Genomic DNA, 24,549 nt, shown 5'->3' with positions numbered 1-24,549 from the left:
AGTCTGTCTGTCTGTTTGTTTATTTCCACCAGTCTGTCTGTCTGTCTGTTTGTTTATTTCCACCAGTCTGTCTGTCTGTCTGTCTGTTTATTTCCATCAGTATGTCTGTCTGTCTGTCTGTCTGTCTTTTTTCACGAGTCTGTCTGTCTGTTTGTTTATTTCCACCAGTCTGTCTGTCTGTCTGTCTGTTTATTTCCATCAGTATGTCTGTCTGTCTGTCTGTCTGTTTGTTTATTTCCACCAGTCTGTCTGTCTTTCTGTCTGTCTGTCTGTCTGTTTATTTTCATCAGTATGTCTGTCTGTCTGTTTATTTCCATCAGTATGTCTGTCTATCTGTCTTTTAATATCAGTCTGTCTGTCTGTTTGTTTGTTTGTTCATTTCCACCAGTATGTCTGTCTGCCTGTCTTTTTTCATGAGTCTGTCTGTCTGTCTGTCTGTCTTTTATCATCAGTCTGTCTGTCTGTCTGTTTGTTCATTTCCACCAGTATGTCTGTCTGCCTGTCTTTTTTCATGAGTCTGTCTGTCTGTCTGTCTGTCTTTTATCATCAGTCTGTCTGTCTGTCTGTCTGTTTGTTCATTTCCACCAGTATGTCTGTCTGCCTGTCTTTTTTCATGAGTCTGTCTGTCTGTTTATTTCCATCAGTATGTCTGTCTGTCTGTCTTTTATCATCAGTCTGTCTGTCTTTTTTCATTAAGCTATCTGTCTTTTTTCATCTGTCTGTCTGTCTGTCTATCTATCTTTTCAAAAAAATATAATAATTTATTTAATCACCGAAGTATCGTTTCGGGCTCCCGCCCTTCTTCAGACTGGAAGAAGTCTGAAGAAGGGCGGCAGCCCGAAACGTTACTTCGGTGATTAAATAAATTATAAAAAAAATTTGTGAGTTCAGTGTGCCTTTTTTGTCTCATTTACTTGTATTTTTGGATTCCAGCACCTGCTAGTGTTTGGATGTGTGCGTCTCCCTCTCTAGTATCTATCTTTCAATCAATCTGTCTGTCTGTCTATCTTTTTCATCAGTCTGTCTGTCTGTTTGTATATTTCCATCAATTGTCTTTCTGTCTTGTCTGTCTCTTTCCACCAGTCTGTCCACCTGCCTCTTTGCCATTTGTCTGTCTTACTGACTTAAATCTGTCTGTCTGTCTCTTTCTATCCATCTGTCTGTCTCTGCCATCAGTCAGTCTTTCTCATTCTGTCAATCAGTCAGTCTGTCTCTTTCCAGCAGTTTGTCCATCTAACTCTTTCCTCTGTTTATCTGTGTCTTTTTATCGGTCAGTGTGTCTGTGTCTTTCCATCAGTCTGTCTCTTTACCTATCTGGCTGTCTATCAACCCACCGTAGCAACTGCATAAAATTGCTCAAGCAAACAACCAAATCTATCCATACCTTATAAAACGTTCAGGCAAGGCTTTGTCCAATCAAGTCTGGAAAATCTTTCCTCAGGTTGATAACATAATTGCATTTTCTCAATACTCAAGAAAACTTTTAATATCCCAAACTAACACGTTGCAGAATTTTTAAGATGAAAATGGTTCATTCTAAAACACCTCCACCATGTTTGTATTGCATAACAAGTAAACATGACACACTTGACTTTGCATCCAACTGCATGTCATAGTGGGAATTCAAATACTTCCTTCAATTTAGATCATGTGAAATACCATTAAAACTGTGATATACCTCCCCCAATGCCTCACGGTGTACAGCTGGAGATGGTGATGAATCTAATAAAAGTAATAAAAGCACATCACTGAGGGAACTTGCAGTAGCAGGTGTGACAGAAATGCCCCTTGGCAGGGAGCTTTTTTCACATCTGTCAATGTATATCGTCTCTGCCACTACAACGTCCCATGGGGCCTGTCCCGGATCTGATGGTCTGTTGGAAATAACAGACTGTCTTTTGAGATAATATATAAAAACATGTCTGTAAGCATCTGGGCATTACCTAGTCCCAGACTTTGGTGTTTGTCAGAGGACAGATTTCAGGCGGTCTGTTCTGCTCTCTGAAGTGAAACAAATGCCCTGTCCCCGACTGGAGGTTACAATCATTTAACACAGTCCAGATATTTCCACTCTTTGTATGTCAAATTGGCAACTTCATACTTGTGGTGTCAGTTTGGATCCAGCCACTCTCTATATCTTATAAAGCTGAAGGATGGTGTGTCATGAGCGGTGATCCATTGGGGGATAAAGTCGTATCGCGGCAATGGATGGCATCACTCATCAGCTGTTAAGGTGATAAGGAGGAGGACAGTTTGGCAGGATGCAGACGCCCGTCACTCTGAGCGGTTGCGACATTAGACTCTTGCAGTGTCAGTTGATAAAATAGATCTGAAAGCAGGTCAGCTATTTTATAGAAGATGTACAGGACAATTTTGCATACATTTTTAGCAAAAATAGTCCCTAGCTGTCACTGGAGTACACATTTGCACCTAGAATACATGTTAATGCCTCAGATGTACATATTGGTGGCAAATGTATACATATCTGTACCTATGGTACATATTAAGACCTTTACAAAAGGTACTGTCAATTTTTTGAATATTAAATATAACAGTGTACAAAAACTACTTACTTCGTATTTTTGTCTTTTTTTAGTACAAATATCAAAAAAAATTATTAAATTAGGATGCATTTTTTGATGATCAAAATGACCTAAGAAAATATACAATTTAAATCAATCTGTGCTTAAAACAAGCAAAATATCTGCAAAAAATCAAGCAAAATCTAAGTAAGAAAGTCAAGCCTTTAATTACAATTTAAAGCCTATAATTTTAGGATCAATTTGTTTTTAAAATACTTTTTATGTGTGACTAATTGGAAATAATAATTGGATTTTTTTTGCAATATATATATATATATTGCAATTTAAATCATATATATATATATATATATATATATATATATATATATATATATATATATATATATATATATATATTGCAAAAATGTATTTCCAATTATTATTTTCCAGCCATGGCATTATAGCTTTGTCTAGCAATTCAACATGTTATGTTTTCAATATAGTTTAGCTTATAATACTCCTTTTAGTTTTTAAATAGACCTCAGATGGAGCAAGAAACACAACTGTCATAGCTCAGACTCTGAGGGTCTCGGCTGACATTTTTGTCTCTTTTTTAAGAGCGCATTTCATGAAATATTCAACGATTTCTTTCTCCAGTCATAATGCACTCCCCGACCTCCTTTACCTGTGGCTATATGACGCAGTAACCTCGAAAAAACCTTCAACCTCAGAGCTGATCATAAATTCAGTGCCATATGATCTTGGTATAATTCTCCCACTCACACAAAATCAGTCGACACTTCCTCCACAACAGTGTTACATCACTATTGCATCAGATCATTTGCCAGATCCAAAGGGTCTCTTTCACTCAAATCTGTTTAGATACTGTAATTCCAGAACAATATTAAATTATGTTACCTACACTGGTATGCATTGTTTTGGGGTAAGTTGGGCCATAACCATAAAAATATTTGTAGCGGATGAAACCTTCTCATGAAATTCATCTTCCAAAGACAATCCATTGTTTTTGAAAAAAAAAAAAAAAATCACTAATGCATATTTTAAAGGTGCAATCAGGAAGTTTTAGCGACATCTAGTGGTGAGACTGTGCAACCAACGGCTCAGTCCAAAGGTCACCCGTTCTAAGCATAGTAAATCATGTAGTGCAGACCTTAGGGACCGTTGACGGGAGTCCACGAGGGCATACCAGAGTCGTATTTTGTGTGAAGCCTGCAGCATTGCGGGCTTCGCCAAAGGCCGCATCAAGGGTGCAAAGGGGGCGCTGATGAGCACACTTCGGAGCATTAAAATGACAGATGGGACACCCTACGGACTTGTAAACTAAGCCCACATGAAGTGCGCCATTTGGGACAGGGCCAACGTAGTGACAAAACGCGTTCAATAGAACAATTTGTCCGTTTAGGGCTACTGTAGAAACATGGCGGTGTATGTAGACAAAAACTGCTCATTCTAAAGTAATAAAAACATATTGGTTTATTATGTAAGGTCTTTACACACAACTGAGGTTTGTATAATATATTCCATTTCTGTCAATTGATATGCCTAAATTTGACACATTGTACCTTTAATATTTCAACAGCAACAATCTATCCTCGAAAATGTAACTGAACTAAAAAAGTGCTTTAATGTAGCATTAAGAAAGTAAGCTGTGCTTATGGAAATTGTAAGGCATTGAAGATTTTCCTCTCAAAATACATTTCCAGGCTTTAAAGCTTTCATGGTCTGATCACACATATCTGCCAGTTTCCCACTTGTATATTTCGTGTCTTATCTGTGTGTCTATGTGCGTCAAAATCCCTGTGTTCTGTCTAACAGGATGTAGGCTATGGTTAAAGGGAATCACAAATGCTAATTCTGATATTCAAATGTTGCCTGTCAGATTGTAAGGCAACTGCTTTACGCATCGCAACCCAGACAAGCGTTACGCATCGACACAGACAATTTGATGTAGCAAAGCTGAGGGTATGTTATACATTTTTCTTTTTTCTTTCAGATGTTCCTGCATTCAAAAAGCATTTTCATCACTGTGAACGAACGGTTAAGCGTGTGTGTGTGTGTGTGTGTGTGTGTGTGTGTGTGTGTGTGTGTGTGTGTGTGTGTGTGTGTGTGTGAGAGAGAGAGAGAGAGAGAGAGAGAGAGAGAGAGAGAGAGAGAGAGAGAGAGAGAGAGAGAGAGATTGACAGAGGGAAAGCCAGTAGGGGACTAATGACACAGTGTTTTTGAAGAAGACGAGCATACAAAATCTACAAATAATTCACACCTAATCCTGGGTTGCTTCGATCAAAACTATTGGTTTATTTCAAATCATAGTTGGTTAAAATATGGACATTTCCAATAGTTCATTTACACAAGCTGGGTTTGTCCATATTTTACACAAGTAACCCACCATTTTAGAGTGTACTATTATAACAGGTGTGTTACCGTAGCTCATTTACTATAGTAACACAAAGGTCACGGGTTTGATCCCAGAGAACATCCATAGCCTGTAAGCAAGTGTAAGTTGCTTTTGATAAAATGCATACAAATGCATAAAATGTAGCACAATCTTACTGATACTATGGTGCCAATTTAGTCAACTGACAATTTAATCACTCAAAATATTTTTTCCTATGGCCAACATCTCATATTCCAGTATTTTAAAAGTGCTAGCAGCATAGTAATGGCTAATTGTCTCCATCCAGTGGCAAATAGGAGACATTGCATACAAAACACATTTCGTTTAAATTGTGCTAAGCAGTAAAAGTAGCACTTCATTGGTTATTTCAACGTAGAGAACGTATAAACATTTTTCGTTGTTGAAAAATTATATTGTTTTAGATTTTATTTTTCATTTAACAATTTAGTCACTTCATTGGTTATTTCGATATTGCAGCACATCTTTGTATAACGATTTAGCTTTTAAATAATTAACCAAATTATTGTAAAAAAACAAAAAAAGGACAGTAAAAACGAGTTTGGTGTAACTTTAATAAGAAACGCATGATTGGTAAATAATTAAATATTATATTGTTTTAGATTTTATTTTTCATTTAACACTTTAGTCACTTCATTGGTTATTTCTGCATTGCAGCACACCGTTTTATAACGATTTAGCTTTTAAAGGAACGGCATCGCCCTATGCAAGGCCCCATAACGTTTGTGGAACACAACACACGCATGCGCAGAGCAGCCACTGCTGAGCATGCGCAAAAGAGCGTAGTGCGCGGCAGGGGGAGTGACCATAGAGTGACAACGGTGCTATGTTGTGATGAGTTTGTAACGATAAGCTGCGTGGATGAAAAAAATGACGACATAAGGACAGATAGCGCATATAACCGCACAAAGAGGTAAGTCGTGTCCTGTGCATAATAAAATAACGCTTTTTGTAATTAAGCTATGCATTAATTTGTGATGATAAGGTGTATTTGATTTTTCAATGCCTGCGGTTTATAAAAGCGCTTGCTGCTGCAGGTTGGCAGGCGATAACACAGCGTTTATTCTAATAATGTAATATACATCGTTTATACAGCCATAGAGAGATTGAAACCTATTTTGTCATCCTTAATGTGATAAAACATGGTAAAGAATAATGGTGTTGGTAGCTGCATCCCATTATCCCGTTATACAGTGTCGGCTTTCAACTTAAACAGGTCGATTTTGCATTTAATATCTCTTAGATGAAGTTACTGGCTTATCTTTACCCTTGAAATGTTTCTTGGCAGACGGGTCTGGTCAGACTTTATGACCTTGCACTAATGTTCTCTAAAGGAAGAATGTGGAAAAGTACAGCAATAAATAAAGTGCTCCGAGGTTACAGAAAAAATATGGCTATTAAATGAATGAGGCTGTCAACGTTTTTTAAACGATGTTATGTTGCGGAAATTTAAAGTAGATACTTATTTTCTTAAGGAGATAGCAGTAAAAATTGTATTAAGGTGTTTGCTGTAACTTTAATAATAAGAAATGCAGACATGTAGTTAATGAAAAATTATATCGTTTTACATTTTATTTTTCATTTAACACTAAACCCAGATATTTGATAAAGACTTTTGACACTATGCATACAGTACAACCAACCATACAGATCTAAAAATCTTATAGGTTTGATGTTAAAACCCCCCACAATGCATTCACAAAATAGTCTAGAATACTTATAATATTTTAATAACTAGGTTATATAACCAACCATATTTAATTATATTCCAAATATGATAGTATAAACGCAGAATAACAGAAAATTGATGCCTTTTGCATCACTATGAAGTCTATTAAAGGTAAACAGTAGCCTTAGGTGGTACCTCTGTGTAGACGAATGAGAAATGCCATTGCTTCCAATGGCTAACCAAACCACAGGCGTCATTTCCAGTGGAAAAAAAAACATTTAAAGTTCCACCTTTATCTTTATTACGATAGTACCCAAGGGTAGTAATACCTAGTTACATCTTTAAAGTAAAATATACAGCTATCAAAAAAGCTTAAGAGAGCACTTCAAGGGTGTTTTTTTAAATGTACTATTTATAGCCCATTCATTCCTTAGGATCCAAACAGGGATGAATTTAGAAGCCACCAAACACTTCCATGTTTTCCCTATTTTAAAGACTGTTACACGAGTAGTTACACGAGTAAGTATGGTGGCACAAAATCAAACGTGGCAATTTTTTAAGCGGTAAAAAAAGAGAACTATATGTATGGTGGAAGAGCACATAGTTTGCAGCACTTTGACTTTGGGCACACTTTTTATTTTGTGTAACTACTCATGTAACAGTCTTTAAATTGGGAAAACAAGGAAGTGTTTGGTGGCTTCTAAATTCATGCCTGTTTGGATCCTAAGAAATTAATGGGGCTATGCTAAATGCTAACATGTTCATGACGCACTGTACAAAGATTAAGTGAACGCATTGAAAAAAGATAGGTATGTATTATTTATCTAAGTTGAGGTAAGTACACAGCCAAATATTTAAAAAATTGTGGTGTTTTCCTTTAAGTAAAATGATCATTTAAAAAAATTAGTGTTTAGAGTGTTTAAATTGGGAAAGGTGGTCAAATTACAAATAAATATTCAGATTTTGAATACTGCAACAACACAATAATATGATTTTACGTGTATTTAGGAATAGTCATTCAGTCTTTTACATTGCTGTTGGGTGACTTCTGAGGATTCATTTTGTTAGAATTCAGCATATACTGGAATGAAAGGGTCGCAATACATGCAGAAATGATGAAAGGAAAAACTGGAGTGGTTTCTTATTTTTTTTCTCTCTCATTTTTCGGCGGCTGGGTGATTCTCACGAAATCCAGACTTAAAAGGTGTCCAGCATCAGATTTTTTTTTTAAAAAGCCATTGAAGTCAATTTTTTACACATATAAGATTAAGGTCTAAACTTACTATAACCATTATTTTTAGAGGATTTAAAAAATATTTCCTATATAATTATTCACATTTTGTAAATTATCATTATTAAAAAATGATCATTACCGCAACATGATATATGCATTTACAAACTCATGTTTCGGTAATGAGAACTAAAAAGTTGTCTAGGTACTATGACAAACAAAATTTCAACTTTTATCTGGAGAGAAAAAATAAGAACTGCTTACCTGGTAGCCATCTTGAGTGTCACTGTCAATTATGTCCCTTCCAACAATTTTTTGTTGTTGTTGAAAATGTTAGTTCCTTGAGTTGAGGGCTTAAACAATGATTCAAAATTGTTGCGGAGGATGAGAAAATTGGTCTTGGACACATTTATATTCCTTATTATTGTCTCTACATTTACCAATGATCACCAAATACCACATGTTTCTTTACTGTAAATGTTTATAGTTTAACATGCACTGAAGCTTTTTATTTTTTAGATTTTTTTAATTATAAATATTTCCATGTCAAAGAACCAAAAAATTTCCTCTAAAATGTGGAAAAAAACAACAAAATTGGTTTGTATGATGTCATTTGAAATCATGTACAAAATAGTACATGAAGAGTTGTTTATAACTATATGCTTCTTATTTTGATAGCATTTACTTTTATTATCAAAATGTTTCATGACACCTCATAAGTCTAATTTCGCTAAGTCTAGATAAGTTAGAGTCTAAGAATCACCTGGCTGTATTACTATTACTACTTGTACACATGCAAAGAATTAAATGCGTCTTTATGTGACGCATATGTCAAACAACTGAAAGTTACCCTCACGTCAAAAAAAAAAAAAGACTGGTAAAGGGGAAACCCTGAGCATGAAAAAGTGTTGCAAAAGGAGGGATGATTTTTTTTCCACTGAAGAGGTGATACCTTTGCTTCTTTTCAGGATATTGCACAGCAGAGCGCAAAGGGCAAATTTTTGAATTAAAAAAATTTAATGTGTTGCGGTGTTGGTGTGTGTTGACTGCTTCTGAATAAACAAATGTTCTAAGTCTGTGACAAGTTGTAGCTACACTCTAAAAATGGTTGGGTTAAAAACAACCCAATTGGCAACCCAGCGCTGGGTAAATATTGGACAGAACACATGCTGGGTTAAAGTAACCCAACACGCTGGGTAACACATTTTAACCCAGCAGGTTGGGTTGTTGAAAAAACCCAACGTGTAGTAATTTTAACCATTTATGAGATTAATATTCTGGGTTTGGGTTATTCTTGCTGGGTTATTTTTATCATGTGCTTTATTGTAAATCAAGACCATTGCGAACACCAAATAAATGTTTATTTGACTTCAAAATAACTACAAACTCTTAAATTTTTACAGTTGGCAGTTGCAAAATCATTTAAAGGACTGCTGCTTACTGACATCAAGTATAAATATATTTATTAAATATCAGAAATTATGCACATTGAAGTAACAATGTAACAGGTTAAATCAATTTGTTTGAATTTAAGACAGAATTTGTATATAAGTATATACAATATATAAATGAAATACTGAAATGTACATAACAAATCTGCAGCAGTGTAAGAAAATAAACAATGTAATTGTTAAATTAAAAGTAAAATCATTTACAGATGTGTAAAGTTTTTTATAGACCAGATGTTCCAAGTTTCAGAGTATGGAATGTATTTGACTAAAAATACTTCATTTATTAAAGTTACTCCTCACGAACAAAGATGTACAAAGGAACCGAACAGCAGAGGATTTATCCATTTGGAAAATGACAGACTACAGTAGATGCACATTGCCTGGGGTATTTATTTTCAAGCACGTAAAATGCCTTTAAACCATAGACTGTAAAAAAAATATGAAAGTAGTGTCCGTGACGTCACCCACTGGTTTGTGAAGAGCATTTTTGAAGCCTAAAGTAGGCGGTGCGTGCCGTTGCCATCTTGGCCGAATTGCAGTTTAAGTCACTTCCGTATTCAGAGAGACTGATTGAGAAAAAAGATTGAGAGATCTGTTGCATGTTTCCCTCTGTGCACAAGCGAAGTGACGAACTTCCGCTGTCGCCTGAAGTCGGCATATCTGTTTCCGGTGTACTGGCGCGTCGCCCAAAATGTCTGTTTTTACTCGATGTCTCCAGGATCTTCCGAAAATACGCGTCAGCGATGTACATCGCATTGTTGATGCCTGGTCCCCTGCTCCGACAAGCAAGAGGGACAAGGGCTTTAAACTCTACATATCGAGTTATTTGCACAACTATGAGGGTAAGTATTTTAATCGTATGTGGTGTGACAGCAGATAGCGGCTAAGCTAGTTAACAGTTAGCGATGTGTTCATTTTTATTGTAACGTTAGTACAGAAGCTTGTTTTTCCTAATTTAAACCCAGACTGATCGTTATTTTTTGTGATAATTGTAAAATCAATTGTATTAACTTGCTTTCCTCTCAGTTTCTAATAAAGATCAGAGCACAGGTGAAGTCACTGTCAGGGCATTGTGCTACAGGTCCGTGAAGAAAGCAGAGAAACCTCACAGTTTGAGTGTATGGTGCAGCTAACTTTAGATAAGACAGCAGTTATAGGCTTGTTCATTTAGTAGCCCGGTGTTCGTGATGTTCCTGGGGATTTAGCAAAGGTAATTCTTGTTTATTATAACTCTTGAGTACGTAATGAAACGAATGGCTAAAATTGACAGGTGAGTGTACCTTGCAGGTCCCCATTCGGGTTACTGTATGCGTTCTTGTTCATGTTATAAGCTTGTTACTTATTATAACCCGGTGTTCCTTGTTCCTGGGGACTCGGCTATGGTTAATCATGTGTAATGTAACTCAAATCTAATGAAAACAGTTATTGTAGGCAGGTAAGTTTCCATAGCTGGTCCCCTCCGGGTAAAATGCGTTCTTCCTATTCAAGTTTTCAACTCAGTCATTCGTTTAAGATTCAGTCTTGTGTTATAGGTATCAGGTTATAATGTTTCAAATAAACGATTATAGATTTTGATCTAATGCAGTTGGCATATTATACAGCATAATCTAATCCAATCTATTTGGATCTGTTTATATAGAATATCTATATAACATCTATATAACAAGATTATGTCCTAACAAATGGTCAAACAGTGATAAACAAGACTATGTCTCAAACCAATTAGTAAACAGTGATGAACAAGACTATGTCCTAAACAAATGATTAAACAGTAAACAAGCTATGATAATTAAGTATTTAATATGACATTTTACTTCTGCAGGTGGTACTGAAAGATTCAATTCCTGTGGAGCTTGTGCAACACAGCTGCACATGTGTTGCTGGAGCAGCATTATGCAACCACTGCGTTGCTTTGCTGTTTCAGTCAGCACATTACTCGGAACTGAATGTGCCAGTTGTGCCTCCTGTGCTAAGCTGTACTGAAGGGGAACAGCAGTGGCACAAGCCCAGAACTTTGGTAAGTTTGCACTGTTTTTATAGACCTGTTCACTATATTTTCTAAACTACTTCTAACTGTATCCTGAATAACTTTATAGGGCATAAAGCCAGGCCCTGTTGAAAAGATGGCTGTGCTGTCGGCTAAACCAAAGCGTAGAGCAACAACCGAGGGTGTAAGGTAAATGTTGAATATTGTAGATTATTTATTACAATTTATACCACAGATCTGTTGAACATTATCTGTTATCAAATGTCTTAAAAATAGTCACCAGAGCAACGTTTGTGGTACCCGTGGTATAAGCTGAATAATTGACTCCGGTTCTTTGAATTATTAGAAAATAATGCATATCTAAGGTGGTAATGCGACACAACGCGAAGTGCCGTTACACCGCGGGAGTGCATTACTGTTTACTGTATGAAGTGAAATATCTGTGGACATGCCACTTCCCAAGTTTTATGTTCTACACAGGAGCACACTCTACAAAGGTCTGACTGGGGATTTGCCTGATCTGTCCGTCCTTCAGGTGAGTAGGGCTATAACAATAGCAAATATCACTGTACAGTATGATTAACCAAAATCTGTATACCAATATTTTCTGGTTTTCTTTTTCCTCCCCTTTTAATTAAATGTACTATGGCCCATCAATTATACAAACAAATATTCTGCTTCAAAGAAAAAAACCTAAAATTGAATTTAAATCAATAGGATAATAACCTCATTAGGGTGTTCTCACTTGATTATAGACTTCATAAGGGTGTTCTCATATCATTATGGACTTGTATGCCATGCATAATGTTCTGTGGATAGTAATTTACTCGAAATTTTAAAGATACTGCTCATTATGTTTTTATAGTATTATTATTATATTTAGTGTATTGCTAATCTATATATTGTTACTTCCAAGGTGACAGAGGTTTTCAAAGATTTCTCTAAAGATGACACACCGATGATCTGCAGCTTGGGCATCAGCTCTGAAATTCCCCTGGTCGACTCCACCCTTGGCAAGGTTCAAGCCGGTAGTCCCTTGTCCTACCAACAACCTGCAATAGCAAAGCGAAACCCCTCCTTCCATGCTGCCCCACCACAACCATCTGTGCCTCTTGAGAATTACCGCTTACAGCCATCCAGTTGTATGTTTGTCTGCACTCAACCACAACAGCTTCACCTTAGGAGTCTGGAGGTCACCTGGGACATGGCACACCAATATGAATGTGCCACCAGACACCAAAGCACATGTACTGAATGGCATCAGCTGAGGCGGCATAGACTGACTGCCTCACGATTCAGAGAGATCTGCCAGGTCCGGGAAAAGACTGAAGAAGGTCTGGCTACCCGGATACTGCAAGGGACCCGTCAGACAGCGGCTATGAAAAGGGGGCTTGAATTAGAGGCGGATGCTATCTGGGAATATTGCCAAATTAAAAGGGTCAACCACTACCCCTGTGGTTTGGTCATTCACCCTGATGCTCCTTGGCTGGGGGCGTCTCCAGACGGGATCATCTTTGACCCTTCAGAGCCATGTCCATTTGGGCTGGTTGAGATGAAGTGTCCGAACGTCAAAAGCTACGTAGACTGTCCATATTTGAAAATGGAGTCAGGCAAATTGGAGATAAAAAAAACCCATGCTTATTACTGGCAAGTGCAGGGCCAGATGCTAATTACGGGAATGGATTGGTGTGATTTTGTGGTTTCGGCTGAGGATGACATACTCATCCAGAGAGTTTACAGAGACAGTGATGTTTTGGATGCAATCAGAGAAAATGTAGACAGGTTTTATTTTTATGTCTACATACAGAAATGTGTAATGCCTAATGTCTAATATTTCAACAGTATGTTTTTGTAGTGTTTCCAATTAAAAGTTTTATGTTATGTATGAAATGTGAAAGGTAAATGTTTTTATGATTAAGCGCAATAAAAGTATTTTAACACTTAAACACTACCATTGTACTCAATAGAAGGCAGATGTTGCTGGCACTACAAGTGCCTCTTTGACAACTTTAAACTGCAAATTATTACATGACCATGCCTGTGATTTTAGATTTTTTTTATTGTGTTGCACTTTCAAGTTCTCACAATTGATGAAAATATTTACAAACTGTATCGGAGAGACAATTTACAAAGTGATAATTTATTCTAATGAATACTGTATATTGAACACAAAAACTGTTAAAGGGATAGCTCAACCAAAAATGAAAATTCTGTCATCATTTACTCACCCTCATGTTGTAACAAACTTGTATGAATTTCTTTGTTTTGATGAACACAAAGGAAGATAATTTGAGAAATGTTTGTAATCAAACCGTTTGTGGACCCCATTTACTTCCATAGTATAGTGTTCATCAAAACAAAGAAATTTATGCGAGGTTGTAACAACATGAGAATGAGTGAATAATGACAGAATTCTTGTTTTTTGGTGAACTATCCCTTTAATATTGATCTCTTTGGATGAACATATGGCTACAGTTTAGGGATGTGAGATAATTTGCATGTGATAGTCATTGCGCATCTCTTCAGTGAAGCCGGTTTACTACTAATCAAGGAACCGCAATGACCATCGCATGCAAATTAACGCACATTCCTACTACAGTTTTTCACTTCATAATCTCCATTTCTTGACCAGAGGTCCATTTTGGTAGTTTGAAAGGAGACAAGCGACTGTGAAGATTTGGTTAATGCTCCCTGCAATGGAGAGAGGGATGGTGGTATCAAACAGTTTATTCTCTTTTACTCTTCTAATTAACCTTTCAATGTGCACCCTCAAACGGGCAATGGACTGGGTCTTCAGAACCTCCCCCTGTGACATTTGGGCCCTCTTGGAGAGGAAGGCAGGACGATGAACAGGCCCAGGTACAAGGCCTTCAACCAAGAATCCTTTGTCCACCATAATGGCCATGTCAGGTGTTAAGAGTGATGTAATCCCTGACTGACGAAACACCTCCCTGTCACTCATGGAACCCTCAAAGAGTGCTGACACGAAAGTCAGGGCTCCGTGAGGGGACATGCCCACCATAGCCTTAAAGGTGCAGTGGGACTTGTAGTTGGAAAAAACTTCACTCTGAAGGAGAAGGGATGAAGGTGTTTGACACCGTAGCTCTGTACAATCAAGCACTACTTGTGTATTGCTGTAGCTGCCATCAAAGTCGTGTGGAAGACTAGCCTTCACAGCTGCAGGAGACATCCATATGCAAACCGAGCCCAGTAAGCAGTAGAGGAAGTTGGCCCAGGTCACAATGATTCGGCTGACTGTTGCTCTGTGGATATTGAATCTATGACCCAACTCCCTCTGGGTACAGCCAGTGGACAGGTATGTGAGAAAAAGGAATAGCTCATCTATCGGCAGCAGTTTCTGGGGGGAGATGAGTTTAATGTGATGAGTAGGGGTGTAATACAATACCACAATACAAAATTTCAACAACATAAATCATGGATAGTGAATATCTGTTTTGATCACCCAAAATTAAAATGAATGTGTTAAAGATAAAATCCAGTTTAAAAAGTTTTACTGTCAGTACTACATTAAACTACAATATATAATGGTGAATATAATAATAATGCAATAGGGGAATATGTTAAGTTGCAATAATATTGTATTGTGAGTTCAGTATCTCATATGTATTGAATCGTGAAATGAGGTTATAATTACACCCTTATTATTAGTGTCAGTTCAAAACCATCCTTTTCGTGTGTGTGTGTGTGTGTCTGACAGAAAAGAAAACTTACAGTTGGTCTGGTTAAAGGGCTTTCAGTTGTTGTGGTAGTGGCATAGTTTTTATTTGCCCTGGTGACCCTAACCATTTTTGCTGTTGCTGCCTCGATCAGGTGCCAGAACGCCATCAGATGCTCGTATGAGGGGAATCTAAAATACAGTATTACAATTAGTTAAAAGGGCTGAGGAAAAAATAATTACTTGGTCAGTTAGTTATTTAGTAAACAGGTATGAGAAGATGATGATATTACAACTATCTTACCTGGTGTAAAATCTAATGTCTTCAGGAGACGAGGCAAACCGTTTAAGTCCAAAGGAGTGTTGAAGATGAAATGTTTGAAGCTGTTCTCTGAGCGTCTCGATTTCCCTCAACGCATCTTCATATCGCTCCCGGTCCACACATACAGTACGACTGGCCCCGTAGTCGTGGTCCACAACCATCGGGACCATGACTGGTTGCTCGATGTCTTCATCAGGCCCCGGCATGTCCGGTTCTGGACTCGGTGGTCGAGATCGGCGCTCCCAAACACCGGCCCGTGACACCTTAGTGTAGTTATTCCACTCAAATAACGACGGGACACAGCCTACTGCTAAAACCCGTCTACCCCTAGCAGTAGTGTGGATGTCATTCTCGTGAAAATGTCGACTGCATACCTTAGTGTGGGGGGTCACCGTAAATCGTGCCCTCCTTATTTTGTGCAGCCACTGCGCACGAAGGTTGGTGTCTTTCGGGAAACAGTGGAAGCTCAAATGGGTGTTATATCGACTTGAAGCAGAGCAAAGTGGCACACAGCAGTGCTCCTTAGATCCACCTACAGCTCTTAGAAACTTAGATGCGTCACGCACATTATATCTTTTTTTTCGTACAACAGCAGCACTCATCTTGTTTGTTTATAGCGGATGCGGATGAAGACGAAGTAAACCGGAAACCGATATGCCGCCTTCTGACAATAGCGGAAGTTCGTCACTACGCTTATGCACGGAGCCTATAAAGGAAAGGATTTTGAGGATTCTGTCCAGAGAAGAACTGCCACCACATTTGTTGCAATCTGCAAAAAGAGGAAAAAACTTTTAGTGGTCTGAACTAAATGATCAGATTTAAGTGTTCAGAAAACCATGTGGGCCAAGGGAAATATACATTTTATAAAAATTATAAGACTTTCTTTTGCATCCCTGGCCGCATTACCACCACTTGTGAGATTTTTTTCCCAAAAATGCAATGGACTGTCATCGGTTTGCATAAGACTTTGGTGTTACACTGCTTTAATTGTTGTGTCAACAACAAAGGCTGCAAACCACACAGACTGACAAATAGGATGATCTTACTATAAAGAATAAAGTGCTGCAGAACTAAAATGCAGCAGATAATTAAGACAATCCCAATACATTTTAAATAGGAATGATTAAATGTTATACTTACTGGCTGTATGAAGGCCTTGCTAGCCTCATCAATGGATGGACATAAAAACTCTGCACACTCTAAAAAAAAGAATGGGAAAACAACATCACATCTGATCTCTGCTAAAAACATAACATCTCTGATACAGTATCAGCCACAGATCAGAGGGTTGGTCAATATAAATTTGAAATCACAGGAGACAACCCAAGAATATTATTAAATTAATATAAAATAGTAACTAAATACGACTCAATAACACATCTTCATTCATATAACACATATAAATGTTTGTTAAACGGTACACGCAGCCTCCGTCTTGGTGACAAATACGTTTATGTTTTCAAGTTCATGTCCAAACACTTAAATTATTGTTTCATTTTAAAAGAGAGGACCAAGCACTATACATATTAGACACCGGTTCTTGGAAACGCTGTTTCGTTTTCATTTATCGACGAGTTACCTGCCGTACCGACGGTGAATTGAAAGTGCTGCTTGTCCCTGCCTCTCAGTGACAGAGTAGACGCCGGCTCCGCAATTCTCCGCCGCCGGTTAAGTTAACTTGCTCGCGCCTCGCGGTCTGTCTTTCCATATCGAATGACAAGAAAGCAACTCGTTTGTCATCACTTTAATTTAATAGTGTCGCTATTGCTAAGCTGGGAAAACTATGCGCGTGTGTGACACAACAAGCCGAAGTGGGGTTGCGGAGGTCGACTCGGTACCGGTTTTGACTCGCTTTGTTAAAGGCTTACAGAAATTGTCATGAGTTAATAAATCAACCGTGTGATGGGGATTTTGTAACATCGATTTTATTAATTTTATTAATATGCCATATTAAACATCTTAGAACGATTTTTCAAGTCAATTTGTGTAAATGGCGATCTGAGGTAACAGTCGTCATTCCTCTAAATTACACCCGTCGTCTTAGTCTGTATAAATTAACACGTTGGTGTCTCGCAAAATGTTATAATTTTGTTTATATTCATGAAATGTTTACAAAAACATATAAACTTACCTTGAAACAACTTCTTCCAGTGACTCTGTCCTTTCACAACGACCCTTGCTGAGCACATTCAAACATCAAAGGCGCGAAGCACGTGAGCCTCTTCAAACAACCCAGCATAATAACCCAGCAGTTTTAACCCAACAACCAGAAAACTGAAACTACCCAAAAAGTGTTTAAAATGTTAAAAAATAACCCAGCAAAACAACCCAACAGACTCAACCCAGCATTTTGGGTTAAAAAATAACCCAGCCATTTTTAGAGTGTATATTCAAATATAAAAAGGCTTTTAATCATGCATCTTGAATGGGTGTTTTTATTTATATAATGTATTATTGTTTAATGCGAAAATAACTAGATTTGTTATTTGAAAATAAATAAAATAATTTGTCAGGAGTCTATCTCTGCCTACGCAGGCCACCAGATGGCGCTCCAAGGCCCTGTTGAAACCCAGAGTGCTTCCCTTTACTCTCCTTAACCGGGATAGATACCAGCTGAGAGTGAGGCGATAGGGTGGAGGAGGGAGGGATGCAGCAAAAACTGTCACGGGATGGCTATATATAGAGACCTGTTCGTGCTTAATGGTAGAATATGACCATGCTTCTCCCACACAAAAAAGTTAAATAAACTTTATTTAGTTTAGCGTGAAAGGGGATAAACCTACACCCTATTTCACAGGGTCTTTGAGACTGAAAATGTACAATACATCTACAATACTGACTAAAGTTTGTACATCAAGCAACATTGTATAGTCGAAACAGCGAAACACAAAGGAGTTTCTGTGTAGTTTGTTTTGATTTCTGCGGTTAGAAACTCGTATATACAGTAGGATTGCAAGCATTACTCAACAATCTCTGTGTTTGTTTTACACAGCGCTGTGGGGTTTGTATTTGGTTACAGATCAATTTCAGCCTAAACGGCTTGACACTTACCCTCCGTAACCTCCGGATTGGCTTGTTTAAAAGCAATATGGGTAACACAAGCAGTGAGAGGGCAGGACTGGGCCACGAAAAGGCCCACAGGAGGGATAGTCGAGGAATCAAGGAGGGAGACCGTCCCAAAATCTTGATGGACAGCCCTGAAGATGCCGATATATTTCACGGGGAGGACATGAAAGTAGGTTCGGTTGCTGTCTTTAGTATTGCCCAAAAATAAGTGTACATTATGCTGATGTGTTTGTCCTGTAATCTTTCATCAGGCACCGTTGGTAAAAGAAGAGTTGTTTGACTGGAGACCAGACCTGGAGGTCAATGACAAGGATTCGGCTCTGGACAGACCCACGGTGTTTCGATGGACGGGAGCTGGAAAGGAAGTTTATATTTCTGGTTCTTTTAACAATTGGACTAACAAGATACCTTTGATTAGGAGGTGTGTAAACATTGTGGTTGTTTGAGATAGAGATTGATCAAAACAAATTATAAAGAGATCTCAGCTGTATGCATGACCCAAGACTCAAGAATGTTTTTTTTTTGTCTTTAAAATAGTCAAAACAACTTTGTGGCAATTGTGGATTTGCCTGAAGGTGAGCATCAGTATAAGTTCTTTGTGGATGGACAGTGGACACACGACCCATCAGAGGTAACCGAGACATCGGTTTTATCTTCGATTAGTGTGTGTATTAAACAAAAGATAAACATAACATTGACATCATCTTCTCCTCAGCCCGTGGTGACCAGTCAGCTCGGCACGGTCAACAACATCATCCAGGTGAAGAAGACAGACTTTGAGGTGTTTGATGCCCTGATGGTGGATTCCCAGAAATGTTCTGACATGTCAGGTGTGACCGCAAAACATTTGTCATCATTCTTGGAGTGGTCAATTTGCTCACAATATACGTAATGCTTTATTGTTGTTGCGAACCGTTGTGTGATTCCAGACCTGTCCAGCTCTCCTCCTGGGCCGTATCATCAGGACGCTTACATACACAAACAGGAAGAGAAATTCAAATCTCCTCCAATTCTCCCCCCTCATCTCCTACAGGTCATCCTCAACAAAGACACAGGCATCTCTGTGAGTATATACTGTACACAGTGTGAAACTCCATTAGCTTTGTGCAGATGGCCTTAGGTTTTAATTCAATTCAATTTTATTTATATAGCGCTTTTCGCAGGGGAAAACACAGAAAAATCGACAGACAACATGAGGGCAAAATACAGAGGCTATGAATAAACTTTAAAAGTGAGCGTATTAATAATGTAACGTATAGAAGAGGGTTGCTAAGTTAAGCCAATGTCGGCTGACTCCCCGGGGTTGAAAAACCCCCAAGGAGAAAAACCTCCCGACTTTTTTTAAACCTCGGAGGAAACAAGTCCAAGGAGGGAAAAAATAACCCTTGGGAGATATATACACTCACCTAAAGGATTATAAGGAACACCTGTTCAATTTCTCATTAATGCAATTATCTAATCAACCAATCACATCACGTTTGCTTCAATGCATATTGGGGTGTGGTCCTGGTCAAGACAATCTCCTGAACTACCAAATGAATGTCAGAATGAGAAAGAAAGGTGATTTAAGCAATTTTGAGCGTGGCATGGTTGTTGGTGCCAGACGGAGGAGAATGGACCGACTGATTCAAGCTGATAGAAGAGCAACTTTGACTGAAATAACCAGTATGCAGCAAAGCATTTGTGAAGCCACAACACGCACAACCTTGAGGTGGATGGGCTACAACAGCAGAAGACCCCACCAGGTACCACTCATTTCTACTACAAATAGGAAAAAGAGGCTACAATTTGTACGATCCCACCAAAATTGGACAGTTCAAGACTGGAAAATTGGTTTCTTGAACATGACAATGAGTTGTCAACCCAATAGAGCAGCTGTGGGATGTAGTGGAACGTCTTCGTGCCCTGGATGTGCATCCCACAATTTTCCATCAACTGCAAGATGATCCTATCAATATGGGCCAACATTTCTAAAGAGTGCATTCAGCACCTTGTTGAATCAATGCCACGTAGAATTAAGGCAGTTTTGAAGGCGAAAAGGGGTCAAACACAGTATTAGTATGGTGTTCCTAATAATCCTTTAAGTGAGTGTATTTCTGAGAGGGATTCATTTGCAACGACATGCATCTGCAGTTTTTCAGTACAAAACATGTGATTAAGGTAAATGTATTTTGGTTTTCTAACAGTGTGATCCAGCATTGCTTCCTGAGCCCAATCACGTCATGCTTAACCACCTGTATGCTCTGTCCATTAAGGTAAGAAACCGCATAAAGATTTCTACAATACCATCAACTATTGATTTTTAATCAAATGTCTCTGACAGGACGGCGTAATGGTTCTGAGTGCAACCCATCGATATAAGAAGAAATATGTCACGACTCTGCTGTACAAGCCAATCTGATCTTTCTCTTCTCAGCTGAGAAAACCGACCAGTTTCAAATGCTTTAAATATTTTAGTATTGTCTAGTTTGGTGTGCTTATATATAGTATGTATTATTGTAAATAATAGAGATGTACAGAGATGCACTTTAGAAATGAATCCTGCCTTTTTAAGTAGAAGCGAATCAGAAACAGAAAATGCACATATACAGGACTGTGCAAAAGTCTTAGGCCACCATGCTTGCTACCATTAAATTTGTTGTTTTTGCAATTGTATAGTGATCATATATAATTATTTCTCAGTCTCTTTATTAGAATACAACCAGAAAATACAGGAAATGTGTATGTAGTATTAAAAACAGAATAAAAGTATAAGCTGAAGTGACAAGTATTTATGGTAAACTCCCCTTCTACTTGAGCAATAGCAGGCAGCTGCAGGATCTCTTAAACCTAAATAAAATTAAATCCTCATTTCTAATTCTAATCGAATGACTTCAGGACTTCAGTCTCCTCAAGATTTGTTTCGTGCCAAGAGAGGTCACTGACTGATGCCTGAAGAAGACATTTAGTTTTGTTTTAAATTTTGTGTACATATTTCCTGTATTTTCTATGAATCTTAAAAAAGAGTGAAAAATAAATAAGGTTGGACATTAAAACTTTGCTAAAATAGCAAAGCTGGTGATGGTGGCCTGAGACTTTTGCACAGTACTGTTTAAAGTTTTAGATGTTGGTACACTTTTAAACATACTTATTTGAAACTGGGCCAAAAAATGTGTTTTGCATTTTTTTCTTTTTGTCTCCTAAAGTTAAAGTTGGTTATAAAGGAGCACCGGGCAAAGTAAAATGAGATATTCTTAACTAATAGTTGTTAAAAGAGCTTGATATATAGTGTTTTATTGTAATTTTTTTATTAATATTTATTCTAGGCATCTGTTTTAAATCAGTCAGCAGTTTGTGTAAGGGACCAAATATAGAAACATGGAGATAACAGTGACCCTGTTTTTATTTACACCACAAATACAGTAACAGCCAGTAATACTGAAGCATTCTGACTTATGTCTATAATCTGCGAACTGTGAAATAAAATACCAAGAAGAAGTTATAAAAATGTGTTCAATCGATGTTCTGTTTTTATGAACATACATTGAAAATCCATTGGGTCTTGAGTTCAGAAATCTAAGCATTTCTTTCAAAAGGTTTGCATTTCCCACCCAACTTTATGTATATAGTCACATGAAAACAATTCAAAGTATGTATCTCATAAGCACATATTTTAGGGTAGAGCATGCAGAGCGTGGGAATTGGCATTTATCTGTACATGTGTCCTGAAATGTTCGTGGTCAAAGTTGGTCAAGGCTGTCTTAAAGGCATAAAATGCTAGCTGGGTCAGGTGTGTAGTAGATCGCTGCTCCAAACACCATGACCACCCTCACTTCTGTTCTTCTGGTAGCCATTGGCCTCACTTTGGGTAGGTAGCATGTTTAAGTTTTCAGGACTTATGAGTTAACACATGAAGTATCTCAGATGCAAAAGCTGCTTAATGCCACCTTTGTCAAAAATGAGATCATGATATTAACCGAATGCTCTCGGCATGTATTACACATTCAACAAATACTTTCGCTTCAAATCTGCTTAATCCCGGCTTTAGGCCATTCAGAAATATACGTCAGAGGGTTTTGCATCTGAACGCTTCGTAAAGCCTACTAACAATAAACATGACTTTTGCATTTATCAATCCTAATTAATAGTATTTTCAATAATGTTTTATTTATTTATTTATTTATTTAAAGTTGTGCCTGTCTATAATGCACAACTAATTAAAATTAACTATATTCATACAAATATTTATTGCACATGTTAACTAATGCATACATGTGAAATATCTTAAATTGAGATCATTCCACACATACTGTAAGTCACTTGAAATGAAATATGTTTAACTCATGGATCTTGTATAAATTCATTTAACAAATAAAGTCATGGCATGTCAAACAAATACATTTATACTTTACTGACTTGTTGACTTTCAGCTCTTGCGGATCATAGAGCCGTATGGCAGTTAAGGGACATGATCCTCTGTACTGTACCCGACAGCTGGCCCATTCTCGACTATGCTGACTACGGCTGCTATTGTGGCTTAGGTGGATCTGGCACACCTGTGGATGAGTTAGATAGGTCAGAATTTTATATTTATGTAGATGATTACGTAGTCTTCGTATGTGTCATGTGAGAAAAATTTGGACACTTAAGGTGCACTTAAAGGGATAGTTCACCCAAGAATAAAAACTCATTATTTTCTCACTCTCATGTTGTTACTCCTGTATACATTTCTTTGTTCTGATGAACACGAAGGAAGATATTTTGAGGAATGTTTATAACCAAACCACCCCATTCGCTTCTAAAATATTCCTTTTTCCTTTTATGGAAGTGAATTAGGCTCATTCCCATTTGGCACTTTCCCTTTATATTATTTGTTATTAAAATAGCATGCATTAAATATATATTTCATATGTATTTGTTAGTCTGTTGAATGCATGTGACTTAATGCATAAAATATTTGTAAAAATGGCTCTGAAAAGTTTGTTTTGCAATTTAATGAAATTTCACATACTTTTAGGGCCACTGTACTGCCTCTCAGCCTCAGGTTTACTTGTAAAGATTAGACTATCTTTGTTTTGCATGAACTTTTGGTTATCTTATAAGCACAAACGTACTTTCCAGGGGGTATGGGGGAGTTAACCCAATAATAAAAACTATTACAAGCAATCAATATTTAAACTAAGGAAATATTAAACAGTACATTTGACACCTCATCCCCCCAATGTTCCAACCAAATCTACACCCATAACATTTCCTCATGTTCCTCCACAGATGTTGCGAAGCTCATGACAAATGTTATAGAGAAGCTAAAAAGCACAAGAAATGTGTCCCCATCCTTGACAACCCATACACCAAGACCTACTCATTCAGCTGCGACAAACCAACTCAGAAAATCACCTGTGGCAGTAAGTATACTTCTTACTTAGTCAATACTGGATTTCTGGAAATATATATAAATAAGGCAAAACTGTCTATTCCAACCTAGGTGACAACGACGAGTGTGAGGCATTCATCTGTGATTGTGACAAAATAGCAGCCGAATGCTTTGCAGAAGCTCCCTACAATGAAGAGAATGCATTCCTTCCAAGTGACCGCTGCAAATAAAGTTTTCAGTGTTTCAAGCACTTTTCGATCTATGCATCCTCTATTTTCAGTGTTTTATGACATTTTATGAAATACGTTAATTTATCATGAATTCTGTTAAACCTAAAAAAAATAAGGCTACTAACCAAAAGCACTACTTTTTATATAAATTAATGTTTTTTTTGTATTAAAATGTTGAATTTTAGAACAGTTTTTTGTCACAAATTTTCTTTGGGGGCCGCGAAGGAATGCACCGTACACAAGGGGGGCCACACGCTGAAAAAGTTTGGGAACCACCGCTCTATTTCACTTATACCTGTTAGGGACACATTAACTGCTGAAGCTTAAAGTTATCTCTCATATATATGAGATCTGAGAACCAGTAAATTCTTTGATGTTCGAACATTAAATTCCTTTTTTATTTTGATCACATTTTGTAACTAATTATATATTTCAGAAAGTTGAAAATCAATTTCTTCTGTTGTCCATACTGATCAAGACTCTCTGCACTAAATATCAGTGCTATGGTTGGATAGTGCAGATTAAGGGGCGGTATTATCCTCTTCTGACATCACAAGGGGAGCCAAAATTTCAATGAGCTATTTTTAACATGCTTGCAGAGAATAGTT

The 24,549-nt window shown here is 37.6% G+C and overlaps 4 protein-coding genes across 5 annotated transcripts; 3 read left to right on the top strand and 1 right to left on the bottom strand.

Annotated features, from left to right (window-relative positions):
- The first annotated feature begins 5,709 nt into the window (after nt 1–5,709).
- prkab1a (protein kinase, AMP-activated, beta 1 non-catalytic subunit, a) lies at nt 5,710–21,805 on the top strand. Of its 2 annotated transcripts, none has more exons than XM_065290476.2 (8): nt 5,710–5,869; nt 18,285–18,527; nt 18,610–18,779; nt 18,896–18,989; nt 19,074–19,188; nt 19,288–19,421; nt 20,545–20,613; nt 20,682–21,805. In XM_065290476.2, the coding sequence occupies exons 2-8, from the start codon at nt 18,381–18,383 to the stop codon at nt 20,757–20,759; spliced, it is 807 nt and encodes a 268-aa protein (XP_065146548.1). In that variant the 5' UTR covers nt 5,710–5,869; nt 18,285–18,380; the 3' UTR covers nt 20,760–21,805. The 2 variants fall into 2 exon arrangements, with proteins under 2 accessions (XP_065146548.1, XP_065146549.1); XM_065290477.2 differs by having other exon boundaries at nt 5,713–5,869; nt 18,312–18,527.
- On the top strand, nt 9,885–13,227 carry LOC135779673 (uncharacterized). The gene is made up of 5 exons (XM_065290474.2): nt 9,885–10,149; nt 11,130–11,324; nt 11,404–11,483; nt 11,775–11,829; nt 12,211–13,227. Exons 1-5 carry the CDS (start codon nt 9,907–9,909, stop codon nt 13,123–13,125), a joined length of 1,488 nt encoding a protein of 495 aa, XP_065146546.1. The 5' UTR covers nt 9,885–9,906; the 3' UTR covers nt 13,126–13,227.
- Nucleotides 13,336–16,004, bottom strand: LOC135779860 (uncharacterized). The gene is made up of 3 exons (XM_065290764.2): nt 15,275–16,004; nt 15,027–15,162; nt 13,336–14,652 (listed from the first exon to the last, which is right to left on the bottom strand). Exons 1-3 carry the CDS (start codon nt 15,892–15,894, stop codon nt 13,903–13,905), a joined length of 1,506 nt encoding a protein of 501 aa, XP_065146836.1. The 5' UTR covers nt 15,895–16,004; the 3' UTR covers nt 13,336–13,902.
- A 208-nt stretch (nt 21,806–22,013) lies between the features above and the next one.
- LOC135779675 (phospholipase A2-like) lies at nt 22,014–23,961 on the top strand. Its single transcript, XM_065290478.2, has 4 exons — nt 22,014–22,205; nt 22,768–22,912; nt 23,609–23,742; nt 23,823–23,961. The coding sequence occupies exons 1-4, from the start codon at nt 22,157–22,159 to the stop codon at nt 23,939–23,941; spliced, it is 447 nt and encodes a 148-aa protein (XP_065146550.1). The 5' UTR covers nt 22,014–22,156; the 3' UTR covers nt 23,942–23,961.
- Nucleotides 23,962–24,549: the final 588 nt, after the last annotated feature.

Source organism: Paramisgurnus dabryanus, chromosome 10 (assembly GCF_030506205.2).
Source record: "Paramisgurnus dabryanus chromosome 10, PD_genome_1.1, whole genome shotgun sequence".
Classification (NCBI taxonomy): Eukaryota; Metazoa; Chordata; class Actinopteri; order Cypriniformes; family Cobitidae; genus Paramisgurnus; species Paramisgurnus dabryanus.
Note: the sequence above shows the minus strand (reverse complement) of the source record. Positions and strands in the feature narration are given on the sequence as shown.